At 42.1% G+C, this 18,744-nt stretch overlaps 1 protein-coding gene across 15 annotated transcripts in view; it reads left to right on the top strand.

The window, feature by feature from the left end:
- Positions 1-18,744, top strand: part of LOC144495152 (LIM domain-binding protein 2) — a 454,000-nt gene that overhangs the window by 372,136 nt on the left and 63,120 nt on the right. For all 15 annotated transcript variants that reach the window (XM_078215160.1, XM_078215243.1, XM_078215206.1 and 12 more), the window contains one exon: positions 12,969-13,091. In XM_078215160.1, the coding sequence (XP_078071286.1) occupies positions 12,969-13,091 (123 nt within the window). The remainder of the gene's footprint in view (positions 1-12,968; positions 13,092-18,744) is intronic.

The following is an 18,744-nucleotide window of genomic DNA, read 5'->3' as shown; positions in this document are numbered from 1 at the left end:
TTGGCTAAAAATGAACAGAGCTTTATTCGTGGTGTGTGATCTCTTCTATAGTTGCTGCTTCTCTCTTTTTCCCCTGCTAGGTCTATTACATCATTTCTGATGCATACATTGATATAGCAGAGCTCCAGGGAGCCAATAGGAATAAATACAAAAACATAACATTTCTGTATGATTTTTTTTAAAGTAATTTTAATTTATTTAAAATGAGGTTACACACAGGTGATGACTGGGCACTTTTTTGTGATAAACATGTTTTCAGTTGTATTAATAAAACTGCACAAGGTTTCCACGCTGCAAAATATCAAGGAATTTTTAATGAAAGGGGGAAAAAACAGTTAACTTCTAAGATGCTGCAGATTGCCCTGGCTCATGGAAAATTTTACGTTTGTGATTATGCAAAGTAGTTTGAATGGAAACCTGAACCAAAGTTTCGCTTTGGGGAAACTGGCACAGTTTTGAATGCATTTACCCCTTGGATTGCTGGTTGTGCTTAGAAGTGGAAATCTGACCCTTCTGTTCTTGGCATGGGCAGAATGTAGTTTTCTTTCTTAGCTGAACTGGATGTGGGGAGGCTTGGGCTTGTTCCCAGGCCTCCGCTCTAACGGCTGTTTCACAGGCCGTGGAGTAAGGCATGAGAAAGGGAAGGTGACTTCACCCTAACTGTTTTCTATTTATTTCTGTGGAAAGTCCCAGCGAAGTCTTGACTCACAACAGTCTTTTTTTTGCTTTGAGAGGGAAGATGCTGGCATTAAATTGTGTAATGGAAAAATCAAACCGAAATACATGCGGATGAATTCTGGAATCTTGCACATAGGAAAGTACATGACTGGAAAGGACCTGCAGTCTACTCACATAGCCACAAAAAAACTAATGCCACTTGATCACCGACTCTTTTAAATATCTGTGCAATTCTTCCTTAAAATTCTCCACACTCTCTGCTCTGCTTCCAATTTACAAACTTCATTTCACATGTTCACTTCTCTGCATAAATTAATTAAATCTCCAATTCCCAGTGTGCCTTCCTTTTTCTAAGCTAAAGATGTGCCCCAGGCTCCAGAGTTTGTGGCAACTTTGAATATATTATTGGGGTTAAATTTCTCTATTCCCTTAAGCATCCTGAACACTTGAATATTATTTTCCTTGAGACTCATTCTCTCCTTGTATCTCAAGTGATTTAAATTAGGTACTGACTTGGTTAAAATGATTTTTTTTAAAATGTTACCACACAGTGGCACAGTAGTTAGCTTTGCTGCCACACACCGCCAGGGACCCGGGTTTGACTCCGCCCTTGGGTGACTGTCTTTGTGGAGTTTGTATATTCTCCCCGTGTCTGCATTGGTTTCCCCCGGGTGCTCCAGTTTCCTTCCACAGTCCAAAGATATGCAGCTTAGTGTGATTGGCCATGCTAAATTGCCCCTTAGTGACCCAAGATATGTATGTTAGGGGGATTAGTGGGGTAAATATGCGGGGGTAAGAGTCGGTGCTGACTCGATGGGCCGAATGGCCTCCTGCATTGTACGGATTCTATAATTTCTATGATTCTATTCTATTCACAGGTACAGCAGTCAGTAAAGAAGGCAAATGGTATGTTGGCCTTCATAGTGAGAGGATTTGAGTATAGGGATAGGGATGTTTTGCTGCAATTGTATGAGGCCACATCTGGAGTATTGTGTGCAGATTTGGTGTCTTTATCGAGGAAGGATGTCCTTGTTATAGAGGGAGTACAACGAAGGTTTACCAGGCTGATTCCTGGGATGGCAGGTCTGTCATATGAGGAGAGACTAAGTCGGTTAGGATTATATTCACTGGAGTTAAGAAGAGTGAGAGGGGATCTCATAGAAACTTGGAAAATCCTAACAGGGTTGGACACGGTAGATTCAGAAAGTATGTTCCCAATGGTGGGGGAGTCCAGAACTAGGAGTCATAGTTTGAGGATAGGGAGTAAACATTTTGGAACTGAGGTGAGGAGAAATTTCTTCACCCAGAGGGCGGTGAATGTGTGGAATTCACTACCACAGAATGTAGTTGAGGCCATCCACATCTGTGAGGGGTGTGTCGAGCTACGGTTCCTGAGGGACCGTGTTAGGGAGCTGGAACTGCAGCTCGAGGATCTTAGGCTGATGAGGGAGAATGAGGAGGTGATAGACAAGAGCTATCATCAGGTGGTCACACCAGGGCCACGGGAGGAGGCCAAGTGGGTGACGGCCAGGAAGGGTAAGGCTAGGGTGGTTGAGAGCACCCCAGTGGATTTGCCCCTGCACAACAAGTACTCCTGCTTGAGTACTGCTGGGGGGGACAGCCCGCCTGGGGGAAGCAGCAGTGGCCGTGTCTCCGCAGTGGAGTCCGGCCCTGTAACTCAGAGGGCTAAGGAAAAGAGGAGGAAGGCGGTATTAATCGGGGACTCGATGGTGAAGGGGACAGACAGGCGTTTCTGCGGAGGTAGGCGGGATTCTCGCATGGTGGTCTGCCTCCCTGGGGCCGGGATCCAGGATGTCGCTAGTCGCGTCCCGGAAATCCTGAGGTGGGAGGGAGAGGAGCCTGAGGTAGCGGTACATATTGGTACCGCTGATGTGGGTAGGAAGGGAGAAGGGGTCATGAAAAGGGAGTACAGGGAATTAGGGAGACAGCTGAGAAAGAGGAAAGCAAAGGTAGTAATCTCAGGATTACTGCCTGTGCCACGGGAAGGTGAGGGCAGGAATGGAGTGAGGTGGAAGATGAATGTGTGGCTGAGGGAGTGGTGCAGGGGGCAGGGATTCAGGTTCCTGGACCATTGGGACCTCTTTAGGGGCAGGGGTGATCTGTATACAAAAAACGGGTGGAACTTGAATCACAAGGGGACCAATATCCTGGCCGGTAGGTTGGCTAAGGCTACTGGGGAGAATTTAAACTAGATAGGTTGGGGGGAGGGGAGCTAGAAGAGTTGACTAGGATCAAGGAACTAATTGATGGGGGGGAGGATGCAGGGGTAAGGGGAATTACAAAATTAATGGTAGAGGAGAGGGTGCAAGTGAATGAAGGCGGTAATTTAGATAAGGGAGTAGAGGGAGAGGGTGTTCGCGACTCATCAAAGCGGGTCCAGATAAAAGCTGGAATAAGGACACTTTGCCTGAATGCACGAAGCATTCGGAACAAGGTAAATGAGTTGATGGTGCAAATCAGCACAAGTGGGTACGATCTAGTGGCCATTACAGAAACGTGGCTGAAAGGTGACCAGGACTGGGAGATGAATATCCAGGGGTATCAGGCGTTTAGGAAGAATAGACAGGAAGGAAAAGGTGGTGGGGTCGCGCTATTAATAAGAGATAATATCAGGGTAGTACTGAGGGATGACATAGGCTCTGAGGAACAAAACGTGGAATCATTATGGGTAGAGATGAGGAATAGTAGAGGGAGAAAGACACTAGTAGGTGTGGTATATAGGCCCCCAAATAATAATGTTGAGGTAGGGAGGGCTATAAACAAGCAGATAAGGGATGCGTGTAAAAACGGAACGGCAATAATCATGGGGGACTTCAACATGCACATTGACTGGCAGACTCAAGTCGGTAAGGGTGGAATGGAGGAAGAGTTCTTAGAATGTTGTCGGGATAGTTTCCTTGAACAGCATGTTACGGAACCGACGAGGGAACGAGCTATTTTGGATCTGGTATTGTGTAACGAGGTAGGTAGAATTAAGGAACTTATTGTGAAGGACCCTCTTGGGTCTAGTGACCACAATATGGTCGAATTTCTGATTCAGATGGAAGAGGAGAAAGTTTGGTCCCAAACCAGTGTCCTCTGTTTGAACAGAGGGAAATATGATAGGATGAGGGATGAATTGGCTAAGGTAGACTGGGAGAGCAGGCTGGCAGGTAGGATAGCTGAGGAACAGTGGAGGATTTTTAAGGAGATCCTTTTCAGTTCTCAGCAAAAATATATTCCAGCAAAAAACAAGGATTGTAAGAAAAGGGAGAACCAGCCGTGGATAACGAAGGAAATAAAGGAGAGTATTAAAATAAAAACAGCTGCGTACAGAGTGGCCAAAAATAGTGGAGAAACAAGTGATTGGGAAAAATTTAAGAAACAACAAAGAGAGACTAAGAAAGCGATAAAGAAAGGAAGGATAGACTATGAAGCTAGGCTAGCAACTAATATAAAAAATGATAGTAAAAGTTTTTATAAATATATAAAAAGGAATAGAGTGGCTAGAGTGAATGTTGGACCCTTGGAGGACGAGAGGGGGGAGTTAATAGTGGGAAATGAGGATATGGCTGAGTCTTTAAATAAGTTTTTTGTGTCGGTCTTCACGGTGGAGGACACAAATAGTTTGCCAAATATTAACGATAGAGGGTTGGCAGCAGGAGAAATACTTAATACAATTAATGTTACCAGAGAGGCAGTGCTGGGTAGACTAATGGGACTGAAGGTGGACAAGTCCCCGGGTCCGGATGGAATGCATCCCAGGGTATTGAAAGAAATGTCAGAGGTAATAGTGGATGCGTTAGTGATTATTTATCAAAACTCGTTGCATTCTGGGGTAGTGCCGGTTGATTGGAAAACGGCTAATGTTACGCCGCTGTTTAAAAAAGGAAGGAGACAAAAGGCGGGTAACTATAGGCCGGTCAGCTTAACGTCTGTAGTAGGGAAAATGCTGGAATCCATTATTAAAGAGAAGATAGCAGGGCATCTGGATAGAAATGGTTCGATCAATCAGACGCAGCATGGATTGATGAGGGGAAAGTCGTGCTTGACGAACATGTTGGATTTTTATGAAGATGTGACTAGGGCGGTTGATGGAGGAGAACCGGTGGATGCGGTGTTTTTGGATTTCCAAAAGGCGTTTGATAAGGTGCCCCATAAAAGGCTGCTGAAGAAGATTAGGGCACACGGAGTTGGGGGTAGTGTGTTAAAGTGGATTGGGGACTGGCTATCCGACAGGAAGCAAAGAGTCGGAATAAATGGGTGTTTTTCCGGTTGGAGGAAAGTAACTAGTGGCGTGCCGCAGGGATCGGTACTCGGGCCGCAACTATTTACCATTTATATAGATGATCTGGAGGAGGGGACGGAGTGTAGGGTAACGAAGTTTGCAGACGACACAAAGATAAGTGGAAAAGTGAATCGTGTGGAGGACGGAGAAGATCTGCAGAGAGATTTGGACAGGCTGAGTGAGTGGGCGAGGATATGGCAAATGGAGTATAACGTTGATAAATGCGAGGTTATACACTTTGGAGGAAATAATAACAAATGGGATTACTATCTCAATGGAAACAAATTAAAACATGCTACCGTGCAAAGGGACCTGGGGGTCCTTGTGCATGAGACGCAAAAGCCCAGTCTGCAGGTACAACAGGTGATCAAGAAGGCAAATGGGATGTTGGCCTATATTGCGAGGGGGATAGAATATAAAAGCAGGGATGTCTTGATGCACCTGTACAGGGCATTGGTGAGGCCGCAGCTGGAATACTGTGTGCAGTATTGGTCCCCTTATATGAGGAAGGATATATTGGCATTGGAGGGAGTGCAGAGAAGGTTCACCAGGTTGATACCGGAGATGAGGGGTTTGGATTATGAGGAGAGGCTGAGGAGATTGGGTTTGTACTCGTTGGAGTTTAGAAGGATGAGGGGGGATCTTATGGAGACTTATAAGATAATGCGGGGGCTGGATAGGGTGGAGGCGGAGAGATTCTTTCCACTTAGGAAGTTAAAACTAGAGGACACAGCCTCAAAATAAAGGGGGGTCGGTTTAAGACAGAGTTGAGGAGGAACTTCTTCTCCCAGAGGGTGGTGAATCTCTGGAATTCTCTGCCCACTGAGGTGGTGGAGGCTACCTCGCTGAATATGTTTAAAGCGCGGATGGATGGATTCCTGATCGGTAAGGGAATTAGGGGTTATGGGGATCAGGCGGGTAAGTGGTACTGATCCACGTCAGATCAGCCATGATCTTATTGAATGGCGGGGCAGGCTCAAGGGGCGAGATGGCCTACTCCTGCTCCTATTTCTTATGTTCTTATGTAAAATGTCTGATTTCAAGAAGAAATTAGATATTGCAGAAGTGGCTATGTTTAAAATAGCCAGACACTCATGTCATGCATTTACTTTTTGTGCAAGTATGCAATATTTTTCTTCTTTAGTATTTTCGGACATTAGAAATGTTGTAAAATGCTTTAAAATGTGCTATTTTATGCTAATTAGCTAGATTGTTCTGTTTTATGTCATATTGCATTATATAGTTACCCCATGAATGCTGATGCAAGATAAAATTAATTTAAATAATTATTTTGACTTTGAAAAATGTTACAATATTTTAACACAATTATCATATGTCCCATATTCTGAAAATTAAGATGTTTGTTTTTGTACCTATCTGCCATTTCTTCATTAACATAACGACCATGAAACTTTCTTGTTGCATGTGTTGGTTCAAAAAAATAGTGTAGCACTCGCAGTGGGTTCTCAGTAAATGCATGACATGATGTGGTGCGAAACAATATTGAACAGGGGATAACTAGTTCAGTTACTGCACTGTGTGAGCTAGCTGACTACAGCAAGGACACAAGTTAGGAGATGAGCTTTTGCCTCAGCATCCCTGGGCTAAAGAGAGGAAATCTTAGCAGCGTTTCCACTGCTGAACATAATTCTCCAACTGCTGCTGAAAACTGTGTGGGTATAGACATAGGTTGAGGTCAACACTGTCACTGCATTAAATCCAGGACTCGTTTGCTCTGGTTATGGCTTGGCAGCATGGCAGTTATTGTCAAAGGGAACACTATTATCTTATTCTCTACAATCCAACTGATCAAATACATTATTGTTGCCTTTTTGGTAGATAAAAATGAATATAGTTTTTAAAAATCTGGTTACATCCTTAATTTTGATGTGATTCTGTGCATTCGTTCTCTAGAAATTTCATTTTCAGAAATAATCAAGAGCCTTTTTAAAATATTTTTTGGCTCTTATTAAAGGAATGTTGCAAGTTGGACCTGCAAATTTAACGAGGTAGTCCTTACCAAAGATAGGAACAAATGTTTCACACAATTTTCTCTTTGCTACTAAAATTTACAGTGTAAGAATCATTTTGCTGATATTTAAATGACAATTTTAATTAATTTTTGTTAAAATCAATCTTTGGGTTTTTTAAGGAATAAAATTATAGATTTCTGTAGCTTCAAAGGTGCTTGTTGTATATTTAAATTATTGAAGACTTCATCTTCAGGTGTAAAAACTAGCATCTAAATTATTCATCATTCATGCTTAAAATGCTGCAATACAAAGTGGCACTTGCCAATTCAATTGATATTGGTTGTGCGCCTCTCACTGTGGAAGGCATGACGTGCGGAACTGATTTTCACAAATATAGAAACTATGGTTTCCACTTATCATTTGAAACGATGGAATATATTTATGAATTTTGTTACACACAATGAAAAAAGAACGAGGAATTGTAGCAATTCACACCGGATAATTAGTTTAGTATAATAGTCACTACTTCATTATATAAATAATGTTTACAAAACTCCCCTTTCAAGCCCTGCAATGAAGTATTTCAGTGGATTGCATGCCAAAGCCATCACTAATCTTTTGATTAGTGTCACTGGGATCTGTGTCAATTTGTTTACTATTTCTAGCACATATTATTTCACTAAAGTTCCTCCTCAATGATAAATAAGTTGATTGGTAAGACCCTAATAAATGAAAGCAACTTTGTTTTAGTATTGGGATATGGGCATCACTGGCAAGACCAGCTTCTATTGCCTGTCACTAATTGCCCTTCAGAAGGTGGTGGTGAGTTGCCGTCTTGCACTATTGCAGTCCAAAAAGGCAAAGGTATAGACACTTCCATTGTGCTGTTGGGTAGGGAGTTCCAGGATTTCAACTCAGTGATAATGAAGGAATGGCAATATATTTCCAGGCCAGGTGTTGTGGGATTTGCAGGCAAACTTGGTGGCAGTGGTGTTCCCTTGCCCTTCTCCTTTGACATGATAGAGGTTCTGGGTTTCAGATGTTAATTAATCCACATCTAAAAGCATTGGCTCGCAGGATTAAGGAAAATCCCAAGGCTTTTTACACATATATAAAGAGCAAGAAGGTAGCCAGGGAGAGGATTGGCCCACTCAAGGGCAAGGGAGGGAATCTATGTGTGGAGCCAGAGGAAATGGGTGAGGTATTAAATGAGTACTTTGCGTCAGTATTCACCAAAGAGAAGGACTTGGTGGATGATGAGTCTGGGAAAGGATGTGGAGATGGTTGAGTCGTGTTGAGATCAAAAAGGAGGTGGTATTGGGGTTCTTGAGAAACATCAAGGTAGACAAGTCTCCAGGGCCTGATGGGATATACCCCAGAATATTGAGAGAGGCAAGAGAGGAAATTGCTGGGGCCTTGAGAGAAATCTTTGTATCCTCACTGGCTACAGGGGAGGTCCCAGAGGATTGGAGAATAGCCAATGTTGTTCCTTTGTTTAAGAAGGGTAGCAAGAATAATTCAGGTAATTATAGGCCAGTGAGTCTTACATCAGTGGTAGGGAAATTATTGGAGAGGATTCTTCGAGACAGGATTTATTCCCACTTGGAAATAAGTGGACGTATTAGTGAGAGGCAACATGGTTTTGTGAAGGGGAGGTCGTGTCTCACGAACTTGATCGAGTTTTTCGAGGAAATGACAAAGATGATTGATGAGGGTAGGGCAATGGATGTTGTCCACATGGACTTCAGTAAGGCCTTTGACAAGGTCCCTCATGGCAGACTGGTGCAGAAGGTGAAGTTGCATGGGATCAGAGGTGAGCTGGCAAGGTGGATACAAAACTGGCTCAGTCAAAGAAGACAGAGGGTAGCAGTGGAAGGGTGCGTTTCTGAATGGAGGACTGTGACAAGTGGTGTTCCTCAGGGATCAGTGCTGGGACCTTTGCTGTTTGTAATATATATAAATGATTTGGAGGAAAATGTAACTGGATTGATTAGTAAGTTTGCGGATGACACAAAGGTTGGTGGATTTGCGGATAGCGATGAGGACCATCAGAGGATACAGCAGGATATAGATCAGTTGGAGACTTGGGCGGAGAGATGGCAGATGGAGTTTAATCCGGACAAATGTGAGGTAATGCATTTTGGAAGGTCTAATACAGATAGGAAATATACAGTAAATAGCAGAACCCTTAGGAGTATTGATAGGCAAAGGGATCTGGGTGTACAGGTACACAGGTCACTGAAAGTGGCAACGCAGGTGGAGAAGATGGTCAAGAAGGCATATGGCATGCTTGCCTTCATCGGCCGGGGTATTGAGTTTAAAAATTGGCAAGTCATGTTGACGCTTTATAGAACCTTAGTGAGGCCGCACTTAGAATATAGTGTTCAATTCTGGTCACCGCACTACCAGAAGGATGTGGAGGCTTTGGAGATGGTACAGAAAAGATTTACGAGGATGTTGCCTGGTATGGAGGGCATTAGCTATGAGGAGAGGTTGGAGAAACTTGGTTTGTTCTCACTGGAGCGACGGAGGTTGAGGGGAGACCTGATAGAAGTCTACAAGATTATGAGAGGCATGGACAGAGTGGATAGTCAGAAGCTTTTTCCCAGGGTGGAAGAGTCAATTACTAGGGGGCATAGGTTTAAGGTGCGAGGGGCAAGTTTTAACAAGAGATGTACGAGGCAGATTTTTTACACAGAGAGTGGTGGGTGCCTGGAACTCGTTGCCGGGGGAGGTAGTGGAAGCAGATACGGTAATGACTTTTAAGGGACATCTTGACAAATACATGAATGAGATGGGAATAGAGAGGTATATTCCCCGGAAGCATAGGGGGTTTTAGTTAAGTCAGGCAGCATGGTCGGTGCAGGCTTGGAGGGCCGAAGGGCCTGTTCCTGTGCTGTAGTGTTCTTTGTTCTAAATGGGTTTTGATTCTCAGTTCAGCAGTCTTGAGTCATGTTGTAAACTAAGGATTTTAATCTTACGCAGGTTAAGCTGCATGAAAATATTTTTATTACTGTTCTTGAAGTATGGTGTGCATGTGCACTAGTCTATTGTTCTCCTTCCCTGCATTACAAGTTCTCGGGGTCGATAATTCAGGAAAAGTGCTGTGTGATATTTAAGCACATCCTTGCAATCGGCAACGAGCAGTCAGCAGACAGGTCACACTGGGCTGCTCTCGGTAGACCTCTGAGAGCATCTGAAGCTAGTTACTTTGGAGGGATGGGAAACCTTAAAAATTTTCAGTCCACAGTGTGGAGACTTTCATGAATGCAGACAATGCAGCTCACACTTCTTAAAATAATAAAAAACGAACTGGGCATTTTCACAGTGAAATTGGGAATAATATTTAAAATGATCAGACTATAAGAGCAATTTAGATTTAAGCTTCCCTGTTGGGAATGTGAATAAAGGCACTGCCCAGAGCTGCATCAAGATCTTCTAATCCCAGCTTTGAGTCCCCATCTGTGTGAAATTAGCTGTCTCGGTTACGGTGATACGGATTGGCCTCAAATCCCTGGGCCAAGAAGGGGAAAATTAGCTTTGATCCCCATGTGCAATTCTAAACCAGTGACCACTGCCAGAAAGTGTGTATTTATGAACAGATTCAGACTCAGCCAGGAATACATGCATGAATCAGGGCTTACACATAGGGAGTGATGACTCAAATAGGGTACTGGAGGGCTACTGGTTTCTTTGGAATTGTATCCCAGAGAGTCGGCATCTGCAGGGAAAAATACATTAAATCATTATTGATCAGTTGTTTATTTGGAAAGGGAGGAAAACAGGGAGTAGAATTACTGCGGCGTCCTTTCACATCTAGTACCTCCACTTGAATCCAGCCCAGATGATTGAAATTAAAGCCTTCTATTTCTTGAATATAAAACTCTGATGTGGAATGGGCTCAATCAGTCTCACCCATTTCTTCGCATTTACAAATCCAAGACACGTTGCGCTGTAAGTTCTAAGCACCAGGGTGTGTATTTTAGGGGGAGGGGAGAGGATACCCCAAAGATGTGCTGGGGAATCCGCTTTGGAAGTTCACAAATAAGGGTTTGCAAAGAAATTACCAGCAGGTGCAAACTTCTCCTGAGCAATTGCCCGGCACTGGAAACCAGCCCCAAGGGACGATATCCCCCACTTCCACAGCAACTCCCCAACCCATGAGATTTCCCACTGCCAGCTCAACTCTCAACCCTCCCCCCACCGAGGCACGACCTAAAAATGACACAACACCCTATCCCCCAAGGCACCACCCTTCATGCCTTGATGCCTGACACCTCCTCCTGCACACCCCCCCCCCCCCTCTCTACCCCCCAAGGCCTGAACCCTCCCTCCTCCAACACGAAGATGGCTGGAATTGCGGATAGCGAAGAGCATTGTCGGGCAATACAGCAGGATATAGATAGGCTGGAAAATTTGGCAGAGAGGTGGCAGCTGGAGTTTAATCCGGATAAATGCGAAGTGATGCATTTTGGAAGAAATAATGTAGGGAGGAGTTATACAATAAATGGCAGAGTCATCAGGAGTATAGAAACACAGAGGGACCTAGGTGTGCAAGTCCACAAATCCTTGAAGGTGGCAACACAGGTGGAGAAGGTGGTGAAGAAGGCATATGGTATGTTTGCCTTTATAGGACGGGGTATAGAGTATAAAAGCTGGAGTCTGTTGATGCAGCTGTATAGAACGCTGGTTAGGCCACATTTGGAGTACTGCGTCCAGTTCTGGTTGCCGCACTACCAGAAGGACGTGGAGGCATTGGAGAGAGTGCAGAGAAGGTTTACCAGGATGTTGCCTGGTATGGAGGGTCTTAGCTATGAGGAGAGATTGGGTAGACTGGGGTTGTTCTCCTTGGAAAGACGGAGAATGAGGGGAGATCTAATAGAGGTATACAAGATTATGAAGGGTATAGATAGGGTGAACAGTGGGAAGCTTTTTCCCAGGTCGGAGGTGACGATCACGAGGGGTCACGGGCTCAAGCTGAGAGGGGCGAAGTATAACTCAGACATCAGAGGGACGTTTTTTACACAGAGGGTGGTGGGGGCCTGGAATGCGCTGCCAAGTAAGGTGGTGGAGGCAGGCACGCTGACATCGTTTAAGACTTACCTGGATAGTCACATGAGCGGCCTGGGAATGGAGGGATACAAACGATTGGTCTAGTTGGACCAAGGAGCGGCACAGGCTTGGAGGGCCGAAGGGCCTGTTTCCTGTGCTGTACTGTTCTTTGTTCTGGTTGCCACTCCAAGAAAGTTCAGGACCACTCATTAGTGCCCCTCATTAGCATGAAGTTGACCACCACAGAGCCCACAAAGATGTGTGATATGGAAACTTAAATTTTCAATTAGTCCACTAGGTAAGCTTTGCTAAGTTTGGGTCTAAGGGAGCATGTTGGAGCAAAGCAGAGGAAGATTTATTTTGCATTGCAATGTATTGTACAAAATCCGACAGACTATGACAATATCAAATACCTGAAATAAGAATTGTTTCCATTGTGGAGGCACAAATGCACTCAAAAAATAATATTTTGACAGAAAATGTTAAAAACTGAGATTTAAAAAACTTCGGTTTTCTGGTGCCATGTAGTAGTTCCATGTGATGTGCTGAACGCTTGCTAGACTCTTTCTTGTTGATCCTCTAGAGACCATCTGTGCTGGGAGCATTGATTATAACGCGTCTGCTGGAATTAGATCTTTCTGGTTGCCATGCCAACTAATCAGCTGGTTCTTGTTGCCATGGTAGTAAAATGTCACAGCTCAAAGAACCGCAACAGGAATTGAGCAAAACAGCAAATGTTTTCTTAATTGCAGTCCTCCAAATATCAAAGACACTTTTTAAGAACACGATGAAAGAGAAAATCTGCCAAGTACATAAATAAGTCAAAGTTTGGTGAGAAAGACCATACTCTTTGATTTTAAGGCTAAATGTCACATTTATTCATTCCTTTACTTTATTGAAAAAGTGTTCATTTGTATGATTGTTTTTTATTCTTAACTCCTTTCTTTCCTTTTAAATCCTTGTTGCCAACCTGACAGGTTTGCACCGAAGGGAGATTGATTCTGGAGTTTACATTTGATGACTTGATGAGAATAAAGACATGGCACTTTACCATCCGGCACTACCGAGAATTAGTCCCACGCAGCATTCTTGCCATGCATGTAAGTAACATCCTTTTATTGCTCCTCTGAAGTCAAATGCCATTTTTCTGTCAAAGCCTGACTTTCAATACTTCTGTGTGACCCCTTAATGTATACAAGTCAGAATCCTTGTATCTTATTACCAATAACACAGCAGCATCACTTGATGTTCTATGACAGTTTATGGATCAAAGAAAATGGAAAATATAGTCAGTGAAATAGGTGCTATTTAAGAAAAACACTACAACACCAAAGTGCCACCTTTACATTTCAAAAGTACCGAATTGATTGTAAAATACTTTGGTACGTCCTGAGGCAGTGAAAGGCATTATATAAATAACACTTTTTCAATATATAATATCTCTTTACAATTGAAACTGATCATAATTTAGTACATATTGTTCAGTTTTTACGTCAATGAGTACTACCCAGTTCCCTAAAGGCAAAGCTAATGAGTGAGTTGCAGCCATACTTGGGACTAGAAATCTAATAAGTTCCACGCTGGTTAAATATTCTGTATGTAATAAGGTACCGCACAAAAGGTTAATACATGAGGTAAGATCTCATGGGTTTGGGAGTGACATATTAGCTTGGATAAAGGATTGGCTAACCAAAAGAAAGCAGAGAGTGGGGGTAAGTTGGTCTTTTTCTGGTTGGTAAGCTGTAACTAGTGGGGTGCCACAGGGTTCGGTTCTCAGGCCCTAACTATTTACAATCTATATTAATAACTTGGATGCAGGGATAGAAGGTACTATAACTAAACTTGCAGATGACACTAAAATAGTGGGAAAGCAAGTTGCAATGAGAAAATAAGAAATTTGCAAATGGGTATGGATGGGTTAAGTGAATGGGCCAAAATTTGGCAGATGGAATTTAACGTGGATAAGTGTAAGGTTTTCCATTTTGGCCAGAGGAATAAAAAGGCAATTTATTATTTAAAAGGAGAGAAATTGCAAAATATTTTGGTGCAGAGGGATTTGGGTGTCCTCGTGCATGAATTGCAGAACGTTAGTAGGCAGGTGCAGCAGGCAATAAGGAAGACAAATGGAATTTTGGCATTCATTGCAAATGGAATAGAGTATAAAAGTAGGAAAGTGCTGTTGCAATTGTATAGGGCATTGCTGAGACCACATCTGGAATACTGAATTGAGTTTTGATCCCCTTACTTGAGGAAGGACATAAATGCATTGGAGGCTGTTCAGAGAAGGTTCACGAGATTGATTCCGGGGATGTAGGACTTGTCTTATGAAGAGAGATTGAACCATTTAGGCTGATACTCGCTGGAGTTTAGAAGAATGAGAGGCGATCTAATTGAGGTATATAAGATGCTAAAGGGGATTGACAGGGTAGATATAAAATGGATGTTTCCCTTTGTCGGGGGAACGAGAGGCCATAATTCTCGATTGTGAGGCCCTAATTTTAGGCTAAGGGCTGACAGATTAGAAATGAGGAGGAATTACTTAATTCAAAGGGTCATGAATCTGTGGAATTATCCACCCCAGAGTGCAGTGGATGGCGGAATGCTAAACAAATTTATGGAGGAAGTAGATAGGTTTTTCATTCGTAGTGGGATGAATGGTTATGAGGAGAGGGCAGGAAGTTAAAGATGAGGCCAAAATGAGATCAGCCATGACTGTATTGAATTGTGGAGCAGGCTGAAGAATTGCCTACTCCTGCTCCTATTTCTTATGTTCTTAGGTTACAGGTGATTATATGTTTAAGGGGAACCTCCATCACGTGGAAAAGTGTTTGCTAAATCAGTTTTATTTGTCAATGCACAATGTGAGGAAGAAACCCATTGCATTTGTTCCTTAATTCCTGTCAATTAATGTTACCTGACTCTCTTTTCTCTTCCCCCATCCTACCCAAACTATCCCTGCACAAAAAGGTTCCAAAAATACTTGTGAAGAAAACATACTTCAGTTATTGCTTGGATTCTGTTAATGCAGAGTAAGAGGCCCATTTGGTAATACCTCCTTGTTCATTACCATGTTACTAATTTATAAATGTGTTTTTATTTTCTCAACAATGAATCATGTTCATCAATTTTGAATAAAGTTTGTGTACTCCTAAAAACCTCAGATTTGTAAAAGTTATCACTATTATTTTATATCATTGATGTATAAGATCACCTGAAAATATGTTTCTTTCTCTGTCCATGCTCTCTGACTGTTAATATTGTATTCGTTTGTGGAAACATGTGGCTACTGAATTGCAAGTAAACCATGACTGACATTCTCATTCAGTGTCATGGTAGTACTCTTTGCCTCTGAGTCACAAAACTGTGCATTCAGGCCCTATTGAAAGATTTGAGTGCTACATTGTGCAATCTTCTTGATCAGATGATCAACTGAGACTGTGTCTGGCCAGCATTTACCTGGGAATTCCTGAGCCCTAATTGACTGAACTTCAAAATGTCATTTATTGCAGGAAAGTAATCCAGACCTTTAGGTGTCCTGAAGATGTGCTCAGAAATGTAAAATTTCAAATTATTTTTCCCTTTTTCCCCTGCTGGAATTAAGTTGGGATGAGAGTGATTTTAAGTTTTATGTTTGCGCATTTTGTTCAAAAGGCACCTGAATCAAGAAAAAAAAGTGTGTTTACTTTTGAAAGCCAAAAGTATTTATTACTGCAGCTCACTCCTTGAGCTATCATTGGCTTTAGTTTGTGCTTTTTGTGAGCAAGTGTTTGCTGACTCCTTTGACATCCTGCAAAGCCCCACTTCTGCATTGAGACTTGGAACAGTGAATCCACCAAAGAATCAGAAAGAAGCTTTATGCCTTTTGTCAAACAAATAAACAAGTTACATTCCAACACCAAAACATTGCTATTAAGAACAGCACTGGTAAATTTTATTGCATGTTGCAAAATCTGCTAGAATGATTAGATTTACAGTGCATAGGAAATTATACTGTTTTAAGTTTCAACAAAGGACTTTATTGCATTCTGTTTTAACTTTACATGGGATATCATGCTTTGTAACATCAAACATGTTAGTAAAAAGGAAATTGGCTCAGTTTAATGCTGTTATATTTGAGAAACAATTTATATCTTTATGTCAGCTATTTATCTCTCTTATCGTGATGCATTCTTTATACACATCTCTTTATGACACAGTTATGTGAAAAAAAACATCTTGGTTGCTCCAAAAAAAATTGCCAAATTTTAATTCGAGTGATTTTGTTGTCGTAATTTGAATTTCAGTAAGTTAAATAGCTGTCTAGCTCACATTCTAACAGTCCAAGGTTTCAAATCACATGGGAAAGTGGTACACAGAGTAATTACTGAACATTGTTGCAGATGTATAGCAGAATCCATTGAAAAAGAGACTCCTAGTTTTGCTTTTTAACCAGATGCTGCTGCCATCAACATTTAATGATCTGCCTGACACATCACATCTCCCTGAGAGGATACTAGCTGGTGCGTTCTCTGTAACATATTGTTTCACAGCTTGAAAAGGCATCCATAATCAAGGCATGTAGTCAACTATCAAAAAGAAAAACAGAATGAATTACTGAATCATGATCAAGAGAAGATTCCTTCAGTGCGCCCTGACCCTTCCCACCCCCAGTGGATTCTTCTGGATCTATTGTAGTAGAATTTGGCCATGAACATTGATATTGCTCTAAGCAAACAGATGAAAGGCAGAATGTTCTGCAAGTTCACGTTCATTATTTCTTGATTTGTATCACTGTGATACTCACCACCAAATAGCACAGTCCATGAACTGCTAGTTTCTATTTATTTGGCTTTCCTGTATCTAATTCTTATCTTCAATATTTATCCAACTGATATTGTACAAAAGATGGATGAATATGTGGAAACGTGACCATTCTTGTCAGTAAGTTAATCTATGAGAGGTGTGCACTACTACACACTTACAGAATAAAACATAAACTCAATACATTTGATGTTTAAATCTCAGCATGTAGAATATGAAATATTTATCTAAAATTGGGTGGATGTATGCATATATCGGGATAGTGGAGCACCAAATGTAGGAATTAGAGAAAATGTTGATGTATTCAAGATTTCGTTCTTCCTCTCTTTCCCACTGGTTTTCTGACACTCTTCCACACTGGTGACTGAACTGTTTTGGTAATAGTTGCAATGTTGTTCAAAGGAAACATGAATTATTATCAATTCTATTAAGTCTTTGAAAAACAGTGCTTGTTCTTTTGATTTAAGAATGATTCCAAAAGTACATTTGCCTTGAATTCTCAATTTAATACAGTGCATGTGAAGTCAAGTTCATTTTACAATAACTGCAGCTAACTGTTATCAGTGCCAAATTCTCCCTCAGTGTACCTGAACAGGCACTGGTGTATGATGACTAGGGGATTTTCTCAGTGGCTTCATTGCAGTGTTAATGTAAGCCTACTTGTGGCACTAATAAAGAAAAACAATGACCTGTATTCATTTTCTCCCCACTTCAGAGGGAAGTAATCGCCCAACTTTCTGGTTAAACTTTAGTTTCTTAGACACTAAATTTACTAATTTTTCTAACCAAACTATTCAACACTATTGATGCTCTTAATTGTCAGTAATAATGATCATACAATTACCCAATTGTCATAAAAATCAGGGAAGGAAATCAGCTTTACCTGATCTGACCTGAAACACTGCCAGGTGATTGACTCTTAACTACCTTTCACAATATCTGAGCAAGTCATTCCATTGTATGAAACTGCTACAAAGAACAAAACCCAATCCAGTCAATCCTATAAAGTTTTCCTTACTGACATCGAGGGTTTGTGCCAACATTGGGAAGGCTGATCCACAAGGTAGTCAAGCAAGCAGCCTGACAATCATACTCACAGAATTGTACCTTTCAACCAACATCCCAGCACTGTTCCATCACCAGCCCTGAGCATGTGATGTTCCATTGGTAGGCCAGATCCACCAGGGTGGCAGCACAGTATGCAGTTGGGAGGAAGTGCCCCTGGCAGTCCTCAACGTTGACTTCAGAGCCCATGATATCAGGCCAACACAGGCAAGGAAACATTATCACCCATTGCCCTCCCTCAGCTGATAATCGATACTCCTCCAGTTTGAACACTAATTCGAAGAAGCACCGAGAGGAGTAAGGGCACATAATGTACTCTGGGTGGATGACTTCAATGTCCACCATCAAGAGTGCCTAGGTAAGGTTGTTTTGATCATGCTGGCCATGTCCTGAAGGACATGGCAGCCAGACTGAACCTATGGCAGGTAAATATGTACATGACCTTGCCCTCACCAAACGACCTGTCACAGATGCACCTATTTGTCCATGACAATATTGGTAGGAATGACGACCACATAACCCTGGTGGAGATGAGAACCTGTCTTCACATTGAGGACAACCCATATCATGTTATGTGACACCACTGCAGTGCTAAATGATTCAGATTTAGTACAGATAACAACTCAAAACTAGCTTCCATGAGTTGCTTTAGATCTGTCAGCAGCAACAGATTTGTATTCAATCACAGTCTGTAAATTCATGGCCTGGCATTTCTCTCACTCTACAATGACCATCCTGCCATGGGATGAACCCTAATTCAAATGAGGCGTACCAAAGTGAATACTAGGAGCAGCACCAAGTTTATATAATAATGAGGAACCAAGCTGGTAATGGCAAACCACAGGGCTGCATCCATGCTAAACAGTGGAAACAGCAGGCTAGAGACGG

Source organism: Mustelus asterias, chromosome 1, assembly GCF_964213995.1.
Source record: "Mustelus asterias chromosome 1, sMusAst1.hap1.1, whole genome shotgun sequence".
NCBI lineage: Eukaryota > Metazoa > Chordata > Chondrichthyes > Carcharhiniformes > Triakidae > Mustelus > Mustelus asterias.
The sequence above is the reverse complement of the archived record's forward strand: the minus strand, read 5'-3'. Positions and strand labels throughout refer to the sequence as shown.